A 21,079-nucleotide genomic window follows, 5' to 3' on the forward strand; every position below is an offset into this window, starting at 1 on the left:
TACCGACTCAATATTTATTGAATTTATTAAAGACCTATTTTTAGAATCAGAGGAGGAAGAAAGCAAATGCCATTAAGTCTGCTGCAAGGAGGAATGTTCCTCTCACCCACGACACTATTGTGTCTGATGTACTATTGTGTATTGAGTACTATGGTGTCTGATGAAAAATAAGTATTTGATTTTAATATAAATGACATACAAGTATCACTGTATCTATTTTATCTGCAGTAGGAGTGAGAGTTTCTATAACTTAGCTCTTCATTCATTAGTATTTCATTCATTCGTATTTATTGAGTCCTCATGATGTGCCAGCCAGGTGTGCCCCCAGGCATTGGAGCTAACGTGATAAATGAGGGCCTGCCCACATGGAGCTTACAGTCTACGGGAAAGACAGCCAATTAAATAAGTGATTCGCACTGAAGTGTCGTGGATGCTGTCCCAGGACACGCTAGATCCCTTCGGAGCACACGGTAGGGTCACAGAACCATGTGGGAATCAGGGGCAGAAGAACCATTATGGCCGCACCGGAGGCTAGAGGCCTATTCAAAGCAAGGCTGCTAAAAATTGCCCCAAACTGTGCTGAGGCCCAGAAAGGAAGGTCTGAAGTAGCAAAGGTGCTTCTGTGATCTGGCTGCTGTCAGCAGGCGTGTCACTGCCTTGGCTTCTGAGACAGGATGTTGATGATGGTGAAGGTCAAGAAGAGCACGCCGGCTGTGCCTCCGATCATCAGGCCCAGGAGGCTGCCGTGCACCTGCATGGCTTGACAGCGGTCCCCCGTGTAAAAGAAGGCTTGGCTGGAGACGCACCTAGGGGAACAGGACACAGGAGGAGTGTGGGAGCCACCCGAGCCTCCAGCGGAGCGGCTCCACGTGCCTGGCCCCGTTCCAGGCTTTGCATGAGTCGATACAACCTTGTAACAGCCCTAGGAGGTGGTAGTTATTCCCAGGCCCTTCTTATTATCCTTATTATTATCCTTATTGTCTTATTACCCTTATTCTTATTATCCTGTCCTTTCAGGAAAGGTTAAATCACTTGCTCAAGGTCACACGGTTAGTGTTTCACACTTAAAAGCCTAATTTCCAGAGGTCTGTCTCCAGACCGGGGACTCTTGGCCACCACATGCAAGGCTTAGGAGGAAGGTTTGGGGTACTTGAAGAATACGCTGTCCACGCTGGCTCGGACTATAAGCTACAGGGGAAATTCTCCAGAAAGAGTCTGGCTCAGTGCATTGGTGGGAGCCTAAGATCTTCCAACAATATCAATTTGAATGTTGCTGTAACGTGAGCATCCTGTCACCTGTATCCCAGGCTGCCCTGAAATTTGCCAGATCGTGAGCACGTTGTGCTTATTGTCATGTTTGGTACGCAGTAGGCACACAATGGCCACCCCCTGGGTTTGCTTGTTTGTTTTTTAATGTCATTTGGTACAGAGATCAACTAACCTCAGAAGCAGGGCATTGAGGGGGATGTTTCATCCTTTCCATGGCAGCCATTCTAGCCTTTGTTTCAAACAATCTCCTCACCACAAAGTCTAATCACAGAGTGGAATGTGACAATCAGAAGTCACAGACTGCTTTTACTAATGCCGGGACTATTTTATCTTCCTCCAAACTAGACGTTGGCTTCTTAAAAATCAGTGCATAACAGCAAGTTCATTCAATCTTTCTTCTGGCCCAGTCCCCTCCAAATACAGTTTAATTAATTCCCTCGCATTACCTTAGAGGAGCTTATACCGCAAGCTGTAGGTTTGTGGAAAAGGCATCATTTGGTTTAGCAGAGGGTGACACACAAGTGGAAACCACTGGCTTTCCTTACTCTGAGGAGGAAGCCAGTTGGGAAATATGGAAATCTGGCATCCAGGGACCTATCAGCTAAGCAGTGCAGACCCATGGCTGTGGAGTCCTCTACAAGGAGGACATTCTCCAATAAAAGGAACCAGGGCTCTTTGGAAAAGCGGTTCGTTCCAGGGCTGGGACAGGGAAAGTAAAAGATAAGCCTGGAGTATCCTGTGGTGCCAGAAGGTAAAATTGTGTTCATGGAAAAATGAGTGTGTGCAAAAAGGACACAGGAGCCAGTCTGGAAGGACTCCCAAAGGCCAAGGCTGGGACAATATGAGCAATATAAGAAATACTGGCATTATGGAACTATAGCCCATAGAATAAAATCAACATTTGTGTGTCCCTAGCAATAGAAATAAGTAATTGCATGAATAAATGAATGGTGAGGAGTGGACAGTTATTCTTTACAGAAGAATGTCACTTAATGAATGCGGACGGATTGGGGGGAATGAGAAATCACCATTGGAATATTACAGAGGTATTGTTGCTGCGGTTTCACCGATGGGCACTGACATCAGTGGATGAGGAATTTAGGAAAGCAGGATGCTGCATGATCTCTGAATGTCTCTCCTAAGACATATACTAGCAACAGAGTAAGGAACGGACACCTCTTGGCCACATGATCAAGGTTAGAAGCACCAGGCATAACGCCCATTGGCATCAGGTGTCCCGACTCTTGCCAAAAATGTACAACCTCAAGCTACTCATGACAAAACATTAGATACATGCAAATTGAGGAACAAGTTACAAAATAGTTGACCAGCACTCTTCAAAGTTGTCAAAGTAGTGAAAGGGAAGGAAAGACTGGGGGATTGTCCTAGACTGAAGGAGGCTTAAGGACACGTGAAACTAAGTATGTTGTGGGGCCCTACGCCAGATCCTGGAACAAAAAAGGACATTGGTGAAAAGACTGCAGAGATCTGAATAAGGTCTGTGGTTTGGTGTAATGCTATTGTTAACACTATTTTGTTGCATTAATGTTCATTTCTTGGCTTTGTTGATTGTACTGTGGTTAGGTAAGGTGTGAACATTAGGGAATGGGGAGCTCTGCGGTATTTTCGCAATGTACCTGTAAATCTAAAATTATTTCAAACTAAGAGTTTACAGAAGAAGAAACAAAGTGGAGATTGAAAAGAACTCCGAAGAAACGTAGGTATTTTGAGCCGAGCAGACTGGTCGCTACCTCTGCTACTATCCCGCCAGATGAAATCGATGCTTCTGTCCTCATGTATATCCTCTCATGAAATATTTTATGCAAAAAACAAACATTATAAAAAGGACAATTAAATACAGCGAACTGTGCAGACAGACAGACCTGGATGCAAGTCTCAGCTTCAGGATTTGATGTCTGGGTAATTTTAGACAAATTATTTAACCTCTCTAAACTTCAGCTCCCTTAAGCACCAAATGGGGATAAGGGGGGTCCTTATGTCCCAGGGTGGATGTGACGAATAATTTAGAGCATGTATGTTTACTACTCAGGAGACCCCAAGACCCAGAGCAAGCAGTCAAAAAATATCAGATGTCCTCATTACTATTATTAAAAACATAGCTATAAAAATAGTACAACAGAACAGACAACAGAAATCATAATTAACAACATTGGCAGTCAGTAAACATAAGCTTGGCCCTAAGTCCCACTGAGGTAGGTCATGGAGTAGAAAGTCCCTGGAACTTTTGTGAGCGCTGCAGTGGAGTTCAAAATCACAACAGTCAAGACCCTGTTGATCACATCCCAGAGCGGGGGAAGGGATAAACATCAAGAGATAGGAGATGTGGGACCTCTCTGCCCTGGCAGGACCCCTTCTGTGCCCCGACAGCACAGGCCCACTGATTCAGAGCACAGCTTTGTGGAGTCAGGGACTGCCACGTCCAGTTGACCATCGGATGTAGTCATTGTCCTAACCTTTTACCAGGGGGAAGCAAATGTTGGGCTCACCTCTGCTGACCCACCGCCTGCCCCCCACCCAACATGGCCAGGGAGCCTACCTGCAGCTCGCCATCCCCTTCACGTTCACACAGATGCCTTCATTTTGGCAAGGGTTTGGGTCACATGGGTCTCTGAAGTACTGGGGCCAGTTGTGGTCTTCCAAGGGGCCTGTGTTTTCCACTGACCGCTTCGGTCGGCTGGGCTGCCCCTGGTCCAGGTTGCTGGGTAGGGCTTTCTCTAACAAGCCCTTTCCTGTGCCTTCTTCTGAGGTCTGCTGCTCCCGGCCCTGGAGAACGAGGCCTTGGGGAATCAGCCTTGTGTCTTCAATTTGAACTTCAGTCTGGAGAAGGTGGGTTATATCTTGAGGAATTAGACAAAGGACAGTGAGGAACATCTGTACTTAATATCTGACTACAATTAACTTCCACTTCTGGAGAAAGTTCCCTGGGCCACCTCTATCCCTCGTGGACATCACCTTCAGTGCCATGGAGAGGTGGCTTTGAATCCAGCTGATTCGCATGCTAGCTGTTTTTCTTTTCAAAGTAATGCAATCACATTTTTATTTATCCAGCTTGAAAAAGAAGCACCAAGCTAGCATAGATACACTGACCCAAACTAAACTGAAGTCAACAAACTGCCATATTTGATAAATTGTCAAAAAAAGATGACACTGAAGTTTTAGTTCCTCCCAAGGACAGTTAAAATAAAGATGAGAGTCCTTGAGCAATAGCTCTCCTAGAGCACATCTTTTTTTTTTTTTTTTAACCTGGTCCTCAAAACAATCCCTATCCCCCATGAGATGCTTAAAAATCGGTGTAAAATCAGTAGAAGCCCCAGAACATAGGTTTAGTTATTCAGGAAAATCAGGAAAAGTACCTTCAAAGTCCACAAAAATTATAAGGTCGTCATTTTTAAGGAAACTCTTCCTTTTTAGCATTTCGTGGGAGATAAAATTACTCCAGCCCCAGTCGATGCTTCTAAAACAATCACAGTCCTTATGATAGGATCCCACAATGGACGGCCTGTCCCAGATGACGGAGTCATTTATGGCTGCAAAGTTATAGGTAACATAACATCACATTACCTCTTTATACTTCACTCTCCAACTTGTCTTTAATGAGTATATAGAGCTTTCTTAGAGAAAAAAAAAAAAACCAAGTTGGAAAAAATCAGATTATTTATGCTTTCCAGGAGAATCAAAACTCAGAATTGGGAAGGGGGAGGGGCAGAGAACCAGAGCTCTGAATGGTCATTTGTCCATTACTAGGTCACTTCCTCAGTGAAGAGGGAAAGACAGGATGGCGATAGCCTCTTCCTTTTAAGGCTTAAGGTTCTTCATTTGAAAATTAAAAAGTCTGTGCATTTCTTACAACCTTGTTTCATTGACATGCTGACGATCACTAATATTTTAGGAGTCAGTGCATTAGTTCGGCACAGAGGCTAGGAAATTCTGAGTATTTGATAAATGATTAGCAGTTCCTGTTCTCTCATTCAGACTGAGTTAGACGAAGCAGGAACTGCCTGATTTGCTTCTATGCTGGGTACAGGGCACTGAGTTTGGCCCAGTGCACATCCTTAATAAATGCTTGAAGAGTAAATTCTGAAAAGAGAAGGGAGATACAATGACATTGAACATTTTCAGCTTACTATTCCCACATGACTATGCTGTTGATACACCCGAAGAGGAAATGTGAGAGGAGGTGTTGACCTCTTGTACACGGATGGGAACCACATCTGTTGGCCCTTTTGGGTCGAGTGGCAGATCTTAGAGCACCTACCCGAAGATGTCTGGGACTTAGAGGTAGTGAACACCATGCTTGAGGACATTCGATTCCTGGCATCGGGTTCCTGGTCGAGTATTGTCATTATCACCTGTCTGTTTTCCACTGGCCACTCCAGGATAGCATCATTCTCCCCACTGCACAGGTGAAAAGCAACTCCTAAGTAGCCAGATGGACTGTAGCTTGTTCTGCCATGAGGGTACAAAGTCAACCCAAAACCATATCCCTCTGAATTGTAGAATCGAGGACTCAGGAGCTTGTCCCCTTTAACTGTGCTCTGAAGGACCTGCGAGAAATTCCGTACTGTCCAAACGCCTGTGGGGCATGGGGTTTCCGTCAGGGTGATATCATCTAGGTAAATTCCCCCATTTGAGTTCTGGGGGTCACCTTTTGAGCCCTGGAAAAGGTAGCGAAACTTCGTTTCTTCTCTAAGTGTCACATGGGCAATTTTCCAATTTTGGTCCAAATCTCCTAAGGACAGAGAATAAGGTTGGTGACAACTGTGGCCAACATTTATTGAGCACAGACTATGAATCTGGTGCCAGGCCAAGAGATTTATATGAATTATCTAATGTAATCCTCATAGCATCCCTATGAGGTAGATACTGTTATAAACTGGTTAAGGAACTTCTCCAAAGTCACATACCTACTGAAGGAAAATAACTGTAAAAAGATACACTATAATTTATTTTCACATGCATATTCAAATCTTTTTTTAAGTTTATTTATTTTTGAGAGAGAGAGAGAGAGAGAGAGAGAGTGCAAAGGCAGAGAGAGAGGGAGAGAGAGAGAATTCCAGGCAGGCTCCACACTGTCAGCACAGAGCCCGACACAGGGCTTGAACCCACAAACAGCGAGATCATGACCTGAGCCAAAGTCAGATGCTTAACCAACTGAGCAACCCAGACACCCCTCATACTCAAATCTTAACCAGAATTTGTTTTCCATTATTATTAAATTCCATAGGTTCTGTGTTTCCCCATGGGTCTCATGGTATAAATGCACCCCAGCCCCTAATGTTTGCACTGAATACCTAAATATTAGTCTGAACCATATAAAACAATCATTTTGTAAACTCAAAGTCAAATAATGGCAACTTCATATGGTCCAACCTATGACTTGATGCTAGAGAGATATATGACAGACTCTACATTAAATGTTCACATACAGGACAAGCTGGATCTCCCCTATGCAGAACCGACTCACCCACTAACACCTAATTTTTTCTGTTTTCCATATTATCTGAAATTCCACCAAGTAGGGGATCCATCCTCTTTCAGGAAGCAAATAATACAATCAGGGTTGCTACTATCCAGATAATTCACATTCTAGTGAAAATTAGGTCTACTTGCTTTTTTCCTGAGACTGAATTGGAAGTAATAATTCTGAATAAAGAACTGAGTAAGAAGTGAGGTCATTCTAGAACATGGGGTCCTGTGCTGGGCAGCGTAAGAAACCAGAAAGGATCTTGAGGGTCTAGGACCTCTTGCAAAAGTGTATTTCAGCCTCACTTAAATTTTTGATGCTATTTCTGACTTCTGAGTGGTTAAAATATTCACTGAGGGGTTAAAACATACCAGACATTATGCTGGGCTCTTAGAAGAGCAGGTGGGGGGGGGTGGGGAGGTGCAGGAAAAGGGAGGAAGAAGAGGGAGAGGAGAAAGAAGAGGAGAAGAAGGAACAAAGAGGTGGGGGGGAAGGGAGCAACAGAAGGGGAAGGGAAAGGGGAAGAAGGAGCAGGATCCCAGATTTAAGCCAAATCAGCCCCTGCATGAATGTCTCTAGGTACCTTGGAAGGTCTGCACCTTGACCAGCTTGCGAACGCTGCCCGTGCTGTCATCCCTCTTGACCCAGATGACGAGTCGATCTGAAGGGCTTCCTGTCATTTTATAGAAAAATTGCAGGCACTGCTGCTTCCTCTTTGGGTAAAGAATCCGTGACTCCAGCAGGGCTGCCTCTTCTGCCACCCCCAATCTGGTGCTGAAGTGCATGAAGTAGCCGGCACCTGTGGCGAGAGCACCCCAATGACCCATCTCCAGCTGCCCACACCCCAGGCGGCCGTGGATGCCAGCCAAGTGAAATAGTGAACAATGGCCATCATCCAGGCAACACAAGCTAGAACTCTACTGGGGAAAATGAACAAAGATGGCTTGTCAGTAAGTCTCCTTTGTGTCTCCATGAACTGACTCCCCAGCTAAAGCCCCAGCTCCCCAGTGCCTCCTCTGATGCCTTTGTCCCCAGGCTTGTGAAATGTATACCTCTGACTTAAGGAGACATGGGCTTCAAGCAAATTCATCTCTGAGATGAATTCTATCTTCCTCATTGGCTTTCTTGTTTGAATTAGAGATTCATTCCAAGGAAAAGAGCTGACTTCCCGGTTGTATAACAAACTGTGTGCTCCTCATATTTGGAAACTGGAATTTAAATATTTATGATAATAAAGATTCAGTCTCACCTGTTTCTAGCCTGCAATTGGATGTATTATTGATGGTAAAGAATCACACTTACTGTGCCTTAAGAAGGGGCATTCGAGGCATATTAGGGAGACTAGTTGAAGATTTCTCCTGCCTGTAAGGAAAGCTTCGAAAGAACACTGAAAAGGAGGGTGCAAAATGTCTGTATTTGTAACTAGGCTGGGATTTGTCCAACTCCTAAAGCTTAGAACTCTCTCCCCCAAAAGAAGCAGGCAGCTCAAGGAATATGTCATATGGAAAATCAGCACATCAAAGTCAACCACAAAGAACAATTCTTGCATATAAAGAAGTCCTTCAAGCTGTACCATAGGGTTCAACTTCTTACCAAACATCCCACTCAAAATATCTCACAAAGTACAAACGAAGTGAGCTTCTAGTACAGTTCTAGGTACTTTGGCAATATGACTCTCCACTTCATCCAGCGTCATACATGGGGCACTGTACCTTCCCCAATGGCAGCAAGCATCAGTGGTTAAATAAGCTTTCTACAAAGCTTAACAATATCATAATGGCTTTAATGTTATATCGGGAAACATGATATTTTCTTGCATGTTCTTCTGAGTACTTGAACTTACTAGCCTGAATTGTCTGCGTTGTGAATTACTGAGTGCTTGGGTCAAATACAAGAGGTCACACGGCTAAGAGGGTCTCCAGGTGGTCCTTGCTGAGGAATTTCACCCAGGTGCACTGAGGGGTAGAAAATGAAAGTCCAATAACTCAGACTTGGGAATCGGGGCACCTGAATTCTTGCCCATGCTCTGCCACTAACTAGAAGGTGCCCATTCATCTCTCCTGGTTTCAGATGGGAGGTGGCTTCTATCCCAAGGGATCCTTTGTGCTCTTTGAGTCTATACATCTACCTTACCACCACCGGTGCCCTCTAGCAGAGGGAATACACTCCCATTAAATGTCCCCCGTGGAAGATGCAAAATGGCTTGTCAAGCTAACCTGATAAAACTTTTTAGATATTTCTTCTTTCCTTTCCTATTAAGGTGCTGGGACGTTGTTCCTGTTAGGTTACTAGGACCTCTCACATGAAGGTCACCCTTCTGTTTAGCCTGCAACTGTACATTGGCCTGTCAGCCAGCCCACGGGAGAGAGTGGGTGGGAAGCTCTGATGGGAATTTAGAGGGAACTTCAGACTTAGATTACCCTTTGGACACTTGAGATTATGTGTTTAGTAATATGATGTGTGACAGAGACTTTCACCCTTTGCCGAGGCTGGAGGGAGAGTGGCAATTGTTTACAACCTCTGAGCCCAGTGGCCTGGCAACTGAGTGTCAAGCCGGGTCCCTTCTGTGAAGGAAATATAACCAACTCCCACAGGCAGTAACAGTCTAGTCTTTAGAAACTGACTATAATCTATAGGGTTGAGATTTTTTTCTAAGACAGGCACAAACTAAAAGGCTGCTAAAGTAGAAATAAAAAAAAATGAATGGAACCTCTGGACAGAAAGGGAAGATATAAAAAAAATAGAGAGGGCAGCTGCTGGTCTGCAGCCGGAGGATTTATATGCATTATTTCCTTCCACCTTCATGCTTAAGTGTCAAAATCCTGGAATGCTCAGAGAGGCTGACAAAAGCGAAGACTTAAAAAAAAAAGGCACCAACAAAAACAACTTTCTGTGGTTACAATTAGCAAGTGGTGGGGCCAGATTTCCTGTCCGGGTCCGTCTGACTTTATGACTTTTTCACTGTACAAAACACACCTAAGAACGATCTGAAGCTGTGCCATCCAATATGGCGGCTACCAAACGTGGTATTTGAGCACTTGAATTGTGACCAATCCGGACTGAGATGTGCTACAAGGGTAAAATACACACCAGATTTCAAATACCTGGTACAAAAGTGTGGAGTAGCTTATTAATAACTTTAATATTGATAGCATGTCAAAATGCCAATATTTTGAATATATCGGGTTCAATAAAATGTGTAGCCAGCGACAATTTCTCGTTTCTTTTTTACGTAGCTACTAGAAAATTTCACATTATGTATGTGACTTGTATTATACTTCAATTGGAGGGCACTGTTCTAGAGACATGACCTTTATTGACAAAATCATGTATTAGCAACCACAAGTCTGTATTAGTGTTGTCATGACCTAAATGCATCTTTCTGTTGCACGCCCAGAACCTGCATGCTTTTTGTTGAGCTAATAATTAAGATATGAGAAATGTTCTTTGTGCTTGTTCAGGTTTCCATGTTGGATAACTAACATTGCAATTGAGACAAAACATGTAAGCTGCCATTCCCTAACTGAACCTGGTGAACCACTGTAGAGTTCCTACTTTCTGCCTTCACTCACCCGTGCATTGTCCCACCAAGGTGTGGTCCACTTGTCCAGGCTGAGAACTGTCCTCATGGACCCAGTCAGCATCATCTCTGGTCCCCTGAATCATCCCACAGATGTTTGCCTTCTCAAAAGCACAGTGGTCCAAAAGGGTGTGCGTTGTGGCTGCAAATGATATTTTTGTCACCTGATTTAAAGTTTAAGTCCTCTTATTTCAAATACCTGATGTCTTGTGCTAAAAAGACCTCATTGTTCAGATACAGCACACTTTCTTGACTTTTCTCAAATGCAAATTCTGCTGTCATCTATTACATCTTAGGACATCCATCATAGATCCAACCCTACCCACCTCACAGAGTCAGATGATAAAAAGACCTGTCATCATGCTTTGCTATAAATGCCAACCAAGAACTCCTTTAGATCAAGAAGGAGGTACCTAGTAGATCCTTGTATGTAGTAAGTCTTCTGTACATACATATTGAACAGAATTAAAGAATGTGTCTCTCAAGACTAGTAGAGTCGTTTTAGAAAACATCCCATCTCTGAGCAGTAGATTGCTCTAGAACAACTACTCTGGGTAAAGAATTTTGCAGGATAAAAAATACTTCCAAGCTTGTCCCCTATCTTGAGATTTACAGAATGATGCACCATTCAAAAGGATGCTAAAGAAGCTGGACAATTACAGCTTCTTACATCATTGGTCCAATACTTTTACTTTGCAAAACCCAACCACGTAATTGATTTTCATAACCATCCTGTGAGGCAGGTGTTACCATTTTTTCTAATCTAGCGATAAGTTAAGGTGATGTGGCTTGTCCACTGTCCTTCACTAGAACAGGAAAGAATAGTGAAGGGAAATATAGGGGAAACTGGGGGAGCAGAGGAAACCCTGTTGAGGTTCGATTACCTACTTCTCAGACCCAGCAGTACTCACTGCAATTATACATTCGGTTCAGCCTCTCCAAATCAGTGGCACTGAAGTCCAGGCGCTGCCCAATGATGGTGTTAAACTCAGGGATCTTGGCCGTGATGGTAGGAGCACTTTCATTCTTGTTAAATGAGAAAGGCTCATAGTGCATCAAAGACTCGTAGTCATAGGGCGTGTTGAGGTCTGTGATGAAGCTGTCATCGTAGGTGTTAAAGTTGTGCTCAAAACCTATCAGAGAGAGCATCGACAGGTCCTTTTTAGTTATATCATTTCCCCTGTCATGCCCCCTTTGACTAGATACTTAAGCAGAGACCACAAAGAAAAAATGAACATTTGATTTAAATATACATATATATATATACTTAACATATTTTATACTAGCATAATGTACATAATATCAATACATATTATTAATTAATAGGAACAAATAATTTTTTTTAAGTAGGCTTCATGCCCAGAGTGGAGCCCAACACAGGCTTGAATATCACGACCCTAAGATCAAGACCTGAGTTGAGATTTTGCTTAGGATTCTCTCTTCTTCTTTCTCTCCCTCCCCCACTCGTGCTCTGTCTCACTCTGTCTCTCAAAAATAAATAAATGTTAAAAAAAAAAGTCAGACACTTAACTGACTGAGTCATCCAGGTGCCCCTAACAAATCATATTTTAATTACATTAAAAAATATATAATAGTATATCCACTTATAAAAATTAAAAGTATATTTAAAAATAATATAAAAACACATGTTATAATTAATTTATAGATTTGCATACAATTTATTAAATATTTGTATACATTTACATAAAAGATTCATTTCACAAATAAATGAATAAATAAATGTGTGTGTGTGTGTGTGTATACGTATAAGCTTTTTTTTTAAATTTTTTTTTAATGTTTATTTATTTTTGAGACAGAGAGAGACAGAGCATGAATGGGGGAGGGGCAGAGAGAGAGGGAGACACAGAATCGGAAGCAGGCTCCAGGCTCTGAGCCATCAGCCCAGAGCCTGATGCGGGGCTTGAACTCACGAACCGTGAGATCGTGACCTGAGCCGAAGTCGGACGCTCAACCGACTGAGCTACCCAGGCGCCCCAGTATAAGCTTTTAAGAAAGAGAAGATAAAACATTAAAGTAGAGGCAGGTGTTCCAAACGGCAGGAAAAGGAAATTTGTGAATTCAGAAAAATATTCAGGATTGATACATCTTGCTAATAAGCAACTACCTCATCCACCAAAAGCTGTACCTGGTCAGCAATTCCATAGGTTAGAAAGTCAATTCAAGGGGCAGAAGGAAAGGTCAGTAGCTTCCAAGAAAGGGGCATCCTGTCAATCAAGGTTCACATCCTTTTCCAGAAATGGCCTCATGGACAGAAAAATAAAATAGGAAGCGCAAAATTGACTTTCCGTCCAAAATAGAAAAGGAAAATATTTTTATGAGATTAACACAAGTAAGATAATATATATTGCAGAGTGAAATGCTGGAATCAGAAAACCAATCAGATGTTCCTTTAATCCACTAGCCATCAGGAATGTACTGTTTCAGCAGCAATCATGAGAAGTTCACAGATTTTTAATTTCCTTCTTAGGGAGTGGCAGGAAAACTGAATGAGAAGGCTCATAACTCCCCCAATCGTGACTTCCTGTCTTCATGTATTTCTCCTTTTCTAGTTTCCCATCCAGTTGTTTTTAACTACCTTACGAAGACATCAACGTGGATGCATTTAGGATTGAAGAAGAGTGGCACAACGTGAAGTGGTCTAGCGAGTGCTGGAGGGAGTCTCTAAATGCTTTTGGAAAAGCCATGAACCCTGCTGATCAAAACTTGATTTTAACTGTAAATGAGAATACCAATGTTTCATCCTCCCAATTCATGGGATTTCATGGAGACTTAACCTGAAAGGGATCAAAGCATTTTCGAAGGTGGCACAGGACTGTAAGAAACAAATGAGCCAAACAGAAGGGGAAAGTAACTCCTTCCAGAACACTTGGCCCTAGGTTGTCCTACCCTAAGGGATAGAACTAGAAAGAACATCCAGCCAGTGTGAGGACTGAGGCTTGGTCTGGGATCTCCTGGTGACTTGTGATGAAATCTTAAGAAAAGCACTCTCAAATTCACCGGATAGGTTTTCCTTAACTTTAACTAAAATCACCGGGTTAGAATAGATCATTTCATTCTTTACTACTCAAGGATTCTTTTCACAATGCTTCACGACATAAATGTTTTGAGTAATTTTTTAAATTTTATTCAACACATTTTTGCTGTGCCTACTATCCATATCTGAGGAGCTATGCTAAGTGGTGGTGGCCCCTGTCAGTGAGTAGGATGGGCCAGGTCCTGCCTTCAGGGAACTCGCAGCTGAGAGCCTCGAAGAGGGAGCCATCTTGTACCCCAGAGAGGCCAGTCAGCAAATCTCTTGTGTAAAGGATCGGGCGGAAAATGTTTTTGATGTTGGGAGCCATGTGGTCTCTGTCACAGCTACTCAACTCTGTCATTGTAGCACAAAAGCAACCATAGGAAATAGGTGAATAAACGGGCATGGCTGTGTTGCCATAAAACTTTATTTACAAGAGCAAGTGGATATGACCCACAAGCTGTAGTTTGCGGAATCCTGCTTGACCTCAGAAATTGAGGTCTTTCCTTGGTGGGAGAGAAATGATCCAGAAAACACACTTCTGGCTTAAGAGACGGAGACGGAAACAGAGACGGATTTGGGGAGAGAACTACGTTGCCAGTATACTATCTTCTTAGGTTGAACAATTAGATAGTCATCTACGAAAGATGAGATGCAATGAAAGTTATAAATTACCCTGAGCAATAATAGTGCCCTCCCTTACTGTCTTATTAATTCGATGTCTCATTTGAGAACAGTTCTCCAGAGATAGTGAGCAATTTAGATATACAGAATATGAAAATATAGGGAGGAGATAAACAACATGTGTTGAGTAATTCATGTTCAGCCAAGAGCTGAGCCAGTCTGAAAATTACCCTGTCAAATGCGTTGGCTCCCTCTGAGAAAGAGAAATCATTTGGCCTAAAATGGTATTAAAACACTAACCGTTGTGTTCTCCAAGACTGAAAAATGTGAACGTTCTCTGCATCCTTATTGAATGTTCAGCAGAACCAAGTATATGTACAGGGAGGTAAGAAAGTCAAGCCTAGAGGCAAATACAGGCAGTCTACCAGTGCCCTGGACCAATGACCCCCACTCTCCTTTCCCTCCTACACAGACCCAGTTCTAACACACTTACATCTAGGAGACAAATGCATTAAACTTGATCTGTTATTTCATGTCCGGGTGAATACTTGCTAATATATCTCTAGATTGGACTGAGGGGCGAAGAAAAATATTACTTTAGCTCAGTGGTTGGGTGGTAGGATGGGTGGAAGTGTATGTGGGGTATGTGTAATCATGGTTCTGACGAGTCCCTCAGAGTCGAATCATTATAGACGCACTGCCGTATATGAACCCATATGTGAAACTGGTATCTAAATAAAACAGATAATTATAAGACAATTACTTGCTTTGTGAAAACCACGATTGGTAATGGTAAAGGCATTTTAATACATGAAAGTTTTATTAATCTATTGCTGCCAAAAAAGATGTTTTCCCACTTCCTGAACTAAGTCCTAATTAAAAACTAGATGTTTTCAGAAACACAGTATTGGCTTTCTTCCCAGCACATTGGGAAGCTGTTCGATAAAAGAGTGTTTTTCATATACCTAAGAGCACCATTTAGTTGTCTCAAACAATTAGGAAAGGTAATGCCAAGGAAGTCTAAAGAAACTACAGAACAGAACAGAAATTGTTAGAACAACATACCTGCATAACAATAAGTGAAATAAGACTGTATTATCCCTTGCACAATGTGGCTGGGGGCAGGAGAAGAGAGGTATTTAGTAAGAAAGAAGGAGGAGAAGGAAGGGGAGGAGGGGTACAGGAGGAAGAAAGGCCAGTCAATTTTGACTAACTAGAACTCAGATCATCAGCCAGAGTTAACACAATTGGGGAGACAATTTCAGATGAAAGAATTCATTTTTGTTGTTGTTTTGGTTTGTTTGTTTTTTTAATTTTTTTTTAATGTTTTATTTATTTTTGAGACAGGGAGAGACAGAGCATGAACAGGGGAGGGTCAGAGAGAGGGAGACACAGAATCGAAACAGGCTCCAGGCTCCAAGCTGTCAGCACAGAGCCTGACGCGGGGCTTGAACCCACGGACCGCGAGATCGTGACCTGAGCCGAAGTCGGCCGCTTAACCGACTGAGCCACCCAGGCGCCCCTGTTTTGGTCTGTTTTTAAACACCTATCATTGATTTGGTAAAGCACCAGCAAAGTTCTTGAGTATATATTAGAGTCATCTTTTGTTCAGCTAAACTTCATGCAGACTCCTAGACCTACATGAGATTTCACACCCAGAAAAATGGCCATGACATCCTCGGAAGCCTAATTCAATTTACGATGACAGGACGATAGCATTCTAGATGGATTTTCAACAAAAACACCGAAACAAAGCAAAAGCTTCCGATGAACTTTCAGTTGGCATTGAGTTAGCCAACACACATCACTCCCTAAGGCCCTTATCTGGGGTCAGTTAGGATCAGATGAGCAACACCCACAGAATAGGCCAACAAATAATACACTTTTCCTCCGCTGTGCTCTAGCTGAAGCTTCTGTCTGCACACCGGTGTGGCTTAGACATCCCAGGGTTGGTCCCAACAAGCGATCAAGGTAAATCCCCACCCAACTCCCTTGGGTCTGTACCCACCTGGAAGAATTTCATCCCACCAGATGTTCACATAGTCATCCCGGTCAGTTCTTGACTGCTCATGGTAAAATCCCAAAGCGTGGAGAATCTCATGTTCAATGATGGCCTTATAGTCACACCCCTGGCCAATGGAAAGGTTCTGTCCCACGTGTTGATCGCCAACCTCAGACCAGCACCTTTACAGAAGAGGAGAGGGAGATTTTCTCCTAAAGAACTCTCAACTGGCTGTAATTCATGGGGTTCCAGAACACAAATTTGAAGGAAGTTAGGTTTGATTTTAAAAAAGGAATTGTCAACGGCATTCTCATAAGCTAATAGTTCAAAATAGGGGACTAGTTAACTGAGCAACATTCCCTGCAGGGAATAACATACAGTCTTTGAAAGTGGTGGTCCAGTGGCCCCTGGGTGACTCAGTCAGTTAAGCTTCCAACTCCTGATTTCAGCTCAGGTCATGATCTCATGGTTTCTGAGTTCGAGCCCTGCATTGGGCTCCATGTTGACAATGCAGAGCCCGCTTGAGGTTCTCTCTCTGCTTCCCCACCCCCCCCAACTGCCCCTCCACAATGGTCCATGCTTGTTCTCTCTCTCTCTCTCTCTCTCTCTCTCAAAATAAATAAATAAAATTTAAAAAAAAATAAAAGTGATGGTCGATTATCAGTGTGATACCTACTCAGAGGCAAATCAATGCTAATAATGCACCAGGTAGAAAAAAGTAAAAGTTGGCATTCTTTCTCACCTCCACAAACTCAAAGGACATTCCACAGTATAACACTATTGCCTCTGTACCACAGTATTAAGTTGTCTCTGGGTCGTGGCTGTGGTTGATTTAAATTTTTCTCCTTTGTACTTTAATGAATTTCCAAATTTCCTATAATGAGCAGGTATCAATTTTACAATCGTGAAAAAGAACCTCATTAAAGAGACGAGTCTACTTCTTTGGCTGTCGGCCAATCTGCAGCACTACGAAAGCACAGGGCTGGCTGCCTACCAGTTCTAAAGACTCGGGGGAAGAAGGACCCATAACTTCTCACAGAAAGCAGTAGACTCAGCAACTGCTGGCAGATTCTCTAAATTCATCACGGTGCAGTCTCTTGCCCCTTTTTTTCCCAATTATTTTTTGTCTTTTCTCATAAATCCAACTTTCCGCCTCTAGTGGCAAATCTGAAGCTTTCCACGAATTGTCTCGTCTGCTTTAAGTTGTGGAACAGGATCTATACTCTAACCAGTGCTCAACAGAATAAGAGATCTGCTCATACTTTAAATTTTTTCTTAATGTTCATCCTTTTCTGAGAGAGACAGAGTGTGAGCAGGGGAGGGGCAGAGAGAGGAAAACACAGAATCTGAAGCAGGCTCCAGACTCTGAGCTGTCAGCGCGCAGAGCCCTACATGGGGGCTTGAACTCACGAACCTGTGAGATCAAGAGCTGAGCTGAAGTCTGAAGTCCAACCAACAGAGCCACCCAGGTGCCCCGCCCATCTTTTAAGTGTGACTAATGGATTAGAAGTTCTTTGATGACAATCACAATGTCTTACCCACCATTGTTGTCACCAAGATTGCTAACATCATATACCTTCAAATGCTAATGACTTTGGTTTCTACTCAAAGATAGATCTTAATTATCTTCCAACAACTTTTTAAGGTATAATTTACATACCATGAAATTCACCAATTTTAAGAATACAATCAATGCTCTTTTGTAAATGTATTGAGTTATGCAAGCATCACCATGATCATTTTGCATCTCTGACGGTGGCATTTTATTCCAAACTAGAGTTGACTCTGCAAAATACCCACAATCCAGAGGAAGTACTTATTTATCTTGTTTTTAAACATCCCTCTCCCAACAGAAATGTGTAAGTTGCAAAAATGCCACAACTCTGCCTGTCTGACTCTTTTACCTTATCTTTCTAGAAAGAGCCCAGTTAACTCCCCCACCCCCTTCAGGGAACCAGAGCCTTGAAGGTTTTTGGGCCCTTTGGTCCAGTTTTTTCACCATTCTTCCTCCTTTTTCCGTTCCCCTAACTTAAGCCACAGGCAGTAAGAATCTCCCAGACTCAGATTTCACAAGAAAGAACATCCCTTAAAACTGACCTTCCCCTTCATCAAGTGCTTGGGGATTGAGTTACAAACTGAGAAGAAGTCCAGAGAATTTTACTAGGGGAAAGAGAACTTTTGGAAAGTGATCGTATTAGCTTCATTTTATTTTTAAGAGAAAAAAAAAAAGAGAAACCGTGGTAGCTACAAATGGAAATAAAAGTGTTAAGAAAATGAACTTTTTTCCCTGAAACCTTCAATAAATAATTAAAGGTTTTGGTACTTAAAAAAAAATTTTTTTAAATGTTTATTTATTTTTGAGAGAAAGAAAGAGACAGAGTGTGAGTGGGGGAGGGACAGAGAGAGAGGGAGACACAGAATCTGAAGCAAGCTCCAGGCTCTGAGCTGTCAGCACAAGAGCCCAACCTCACGAACCCGTGAGATCATGACCTGAGCCGAAGTCAGACACTTAACCAACTGAGCCACCCAGCACCCCAGCTTCCGTACTTTCTTGAAGTGCAAAGGTTGCCAAGGGACAAAACGAACATGTCAAAAGCAGTGAAACTCTAAAATCCGTGTTCTTGGTGAGGTCCAAGGTGTACTTTACATGTTTTTCCTTCACAAAAAGAGGAACTGTGGGAACACTATTGGTTATCTCCACTTACATGACCCACAAGAACCTCAGAGCATGTCCAGGAACACATTCAGTCTCTTACCCTGATAGCGGTTCTTCTGGCAATACTCCCAAGCTCAGTGAATGAAGTAACCACCCGGCAGTCACTGAATCAAAAATCTTAGATTCCTCATTCTTCTTAACCCTTCCCATCAACTAGCCACCAGCTTTCGAGGAGTCCCCCTGTTTTCATTGTTTTGAAATTCATTCCCGTTTTTCTATTCCAACTGTCTCTTCTTTAGTGTGCGTCCATTTCATTTCTGTCCTGGACGATTGGGACATTCTTTCATTGGTCTCCCGCCACCAGTCTTGCCCCTACTTCGATTCTTTACCCACGGTTGCTAGAGCAGTCTTTCCAAAATGGAAAACTGAACATGTAATGAATCACGCACAGAAGAGGGCACTCCCGCACGCGTGGTTTGTCTATTACCAGGCTTCCGTTTTATCGCCTGGCTCCACGGCTCATCTCACTGCCCCTTACATGCCCCTTACATGAGTTCTCCGAGTAAGACACATTCGTGTTTATGTTTGCTTTTTTCTTGTCTCTCTTCTCTTCCTCTTCCTCTTCCTTCTTCTCCCCCCCCCCCCCCCCGCTTCTCTCCCTCTCTTCCCATCCCCCATTTTGTACCTCCCTCTCTTCTGCCTCTATGTCCTTCTCCCCTCTTCATTTAACAAGCAGTGTGGCTTTCCCTGATGCTTCACTACATGCTAAGTGAGAGTTCCTGCTTCTGCCCTCTTATGGCCCACGGCACTCCCCTTAGCATATATAACTATTGTTTTTCTCCACCACCCCCAGCTGCCAGCTGTAAACCTTGTGGGATCTAAGACCCTGCGGCATGCTTCTTTGTGTCTAGAGACTAACACACTTCCCGGCCCAGAGTAGGTGTGCATAAATTGCAGTTTTAATAAAAGTCCGAGCTAAGGAAAAAAGCACTCAGGTAAGTAAAGAACTCGTGTCTAAGTGGTCGCCACAATTTTTACTTTTTTCACTGCTATTTTTTTGCATATTTTTTTTTTCTTGAGAGGCTAAATCATATGCTAACTTCCTTCCCCATCTCCTATCCATCCATGATTAACAAAACCACCGTCAGAACGAGACAACCAAATCCAGGCAACACCTAGAGGCAGTTTGGGGAACTGCAGCATGAGGAAATGTGTCTGTGCTGAAAGACACAGAGGGGCCGTCACAGCAGATGACAGCTTGGCTTCCCCACTGCATCTAGCCCAGGTTGTTGACATAAATACCACTGGGAAAGAAGAGCTTGTTTCTTGATATATCATTTATTTCCTAGGAGAAATACAAAGTGAAAACTGTACATAGAACTTTTCTATGTATAGGTCCACCCAATAGAGTACTATAATTTAAAACAGTACCATAAAAAGAGTATAATTTATACTTTAATACACCTGACCTAAAAAAAAAAAAAAAACACTCCGCAAGTTAAAACATGACCTAAACCCAGGAAAAGAATTGAGATAAATCTCCCTGTTGCCCAGACATAGCCAAACGACTCATTCTTCATCTAGAACATTAAAAATACGATAGTTTCAAAATTCACAGAGCAAGACTTGATTCCGCTTTCCGTTTCTTTCCGGTTTCTTCTTTTGAAAGACATGTGTCGCTTCACACTTTGTAAAATTTCATACTTACCCAGAAAACTTCTGAAATATGATATATGAGCTCTCTCCTTCATAGGGCTTGAAATCCACACAGGACCTGAGGCGGAACATTTCAAAGGCGTAAAGAATGGCTCCTTTGGCGTTCAGCCCTGCAGAAATCAGTAAAAGTATCAATGAGCGTTACTTAAACCTTAGATAATATATATAACATGGTTCAGAGAAAATCTTGCCACCACATGAAATCCACAGAGGTCTATGGGTATATTTTTCGGTAGTTAGTAGATTCCTTGGAAACTACAACTATAAAACTAGTCCTGTATGTAAACATTAAGTGTTGGGGCACATGGGTGGCTCAGTCAGTTAAGCGTCCAACTTCAGCTCAGGTCATGGTTTCCCGGTTTGTGGGTTCGGGCCCCGCATCCAGGTCTGTGCTGATAGCTCAGAGCCTAGAGCCTGCTAAGGATTCTGTGTCTCCCTCTCTGACCATCCCCCACTTGTGCTCTGTCTCTCTGTCTCAAAAATAAACATTAAAAAAATTGTTTTAAAAACATTAAGTGCAAACTTTAAATATATAATGTAAATATAACTACAAAATAAGAATACACTCCTATGTATAGCTGAACAAAATTATAAACTGACTTCCTTATTTCCTCCCTTCCCCTTTCCCCATTCAAGCAGAGAGATCCTGAGTGCAATTGCCTGAGGAAAGTCCCGCTGCAGAGCAGAAGACTGCAAGCCATTTGTCTTCTGTG

At 42.7% G+C, this 21,079-nt stretch overlaps 1 protein-coding gene across 1 annotated transcript in view; it reads right to left on the reverse strand.

Annotated features, from left to right (window-relative positions):
* The window catches only part of MEP1A (meprin A subunit alpha), a 57,406-nt gene continuing 36,327 nt past the window's right edge, over positions 1 to 21,079 (reverse strand). The window contains exons 8-16 of the mRNA XM_053905331.1: positions 20,359 to 20,476; positions 16,001 to 16,176; positions 11,246 to 11,467; positions 10,327 to 10,476; positions 7,338 to 7,553; positions 5,546 to 6,019; positions 4,644 to 4,817; positions 3,827 to 4,127; positions 1 to 806 (exon numbers count right to left, since the gene is read on the reverse strand). Of these exons, the coding sequence (XP_053761306.1) occupies positions 650 to 806; positions 3,827 to 4,127; positions 4,644 to 4,817; positions 5,546 to 6,019; positions 7,338 to 7,553; positions 10,327 to 10,476; positions 11,246 to 11,467; positions 16,001 to 16,176; positions 20,359 to 20,476 (1,988 nt within the window). The 3' untranslated portion in view covers positions 1 to 649. The remainder of the gene's footprint in view (positions 807 to 3,826; positions 4,128 to 4,643; positions 4,818 to 5,545; positions 6,020 to 7,337; positions 7,554 to 10,326; positions 10,477 to 11,245; positions 11,468 to 16,000; positions 16,177 to 20,358; positions 20,477 to 21,079) is intronic.

This window comes from Panthera pardus, unplaced genomic scaffold (assembly GCF_024362965.1).
Source record: "Panthera pardus isolate Hobbes unplaced genomic scaffold, ASM2436296v1 HiC_scaffold_17, whole genome shotgun sequence".
Classification (NCBI taxonomy): domain Eukaryota; kingdom Metazoa; phylum Chordata; class Mammalia; order Carnivora; family Felidae; genus Panthera; species Panthera pardus.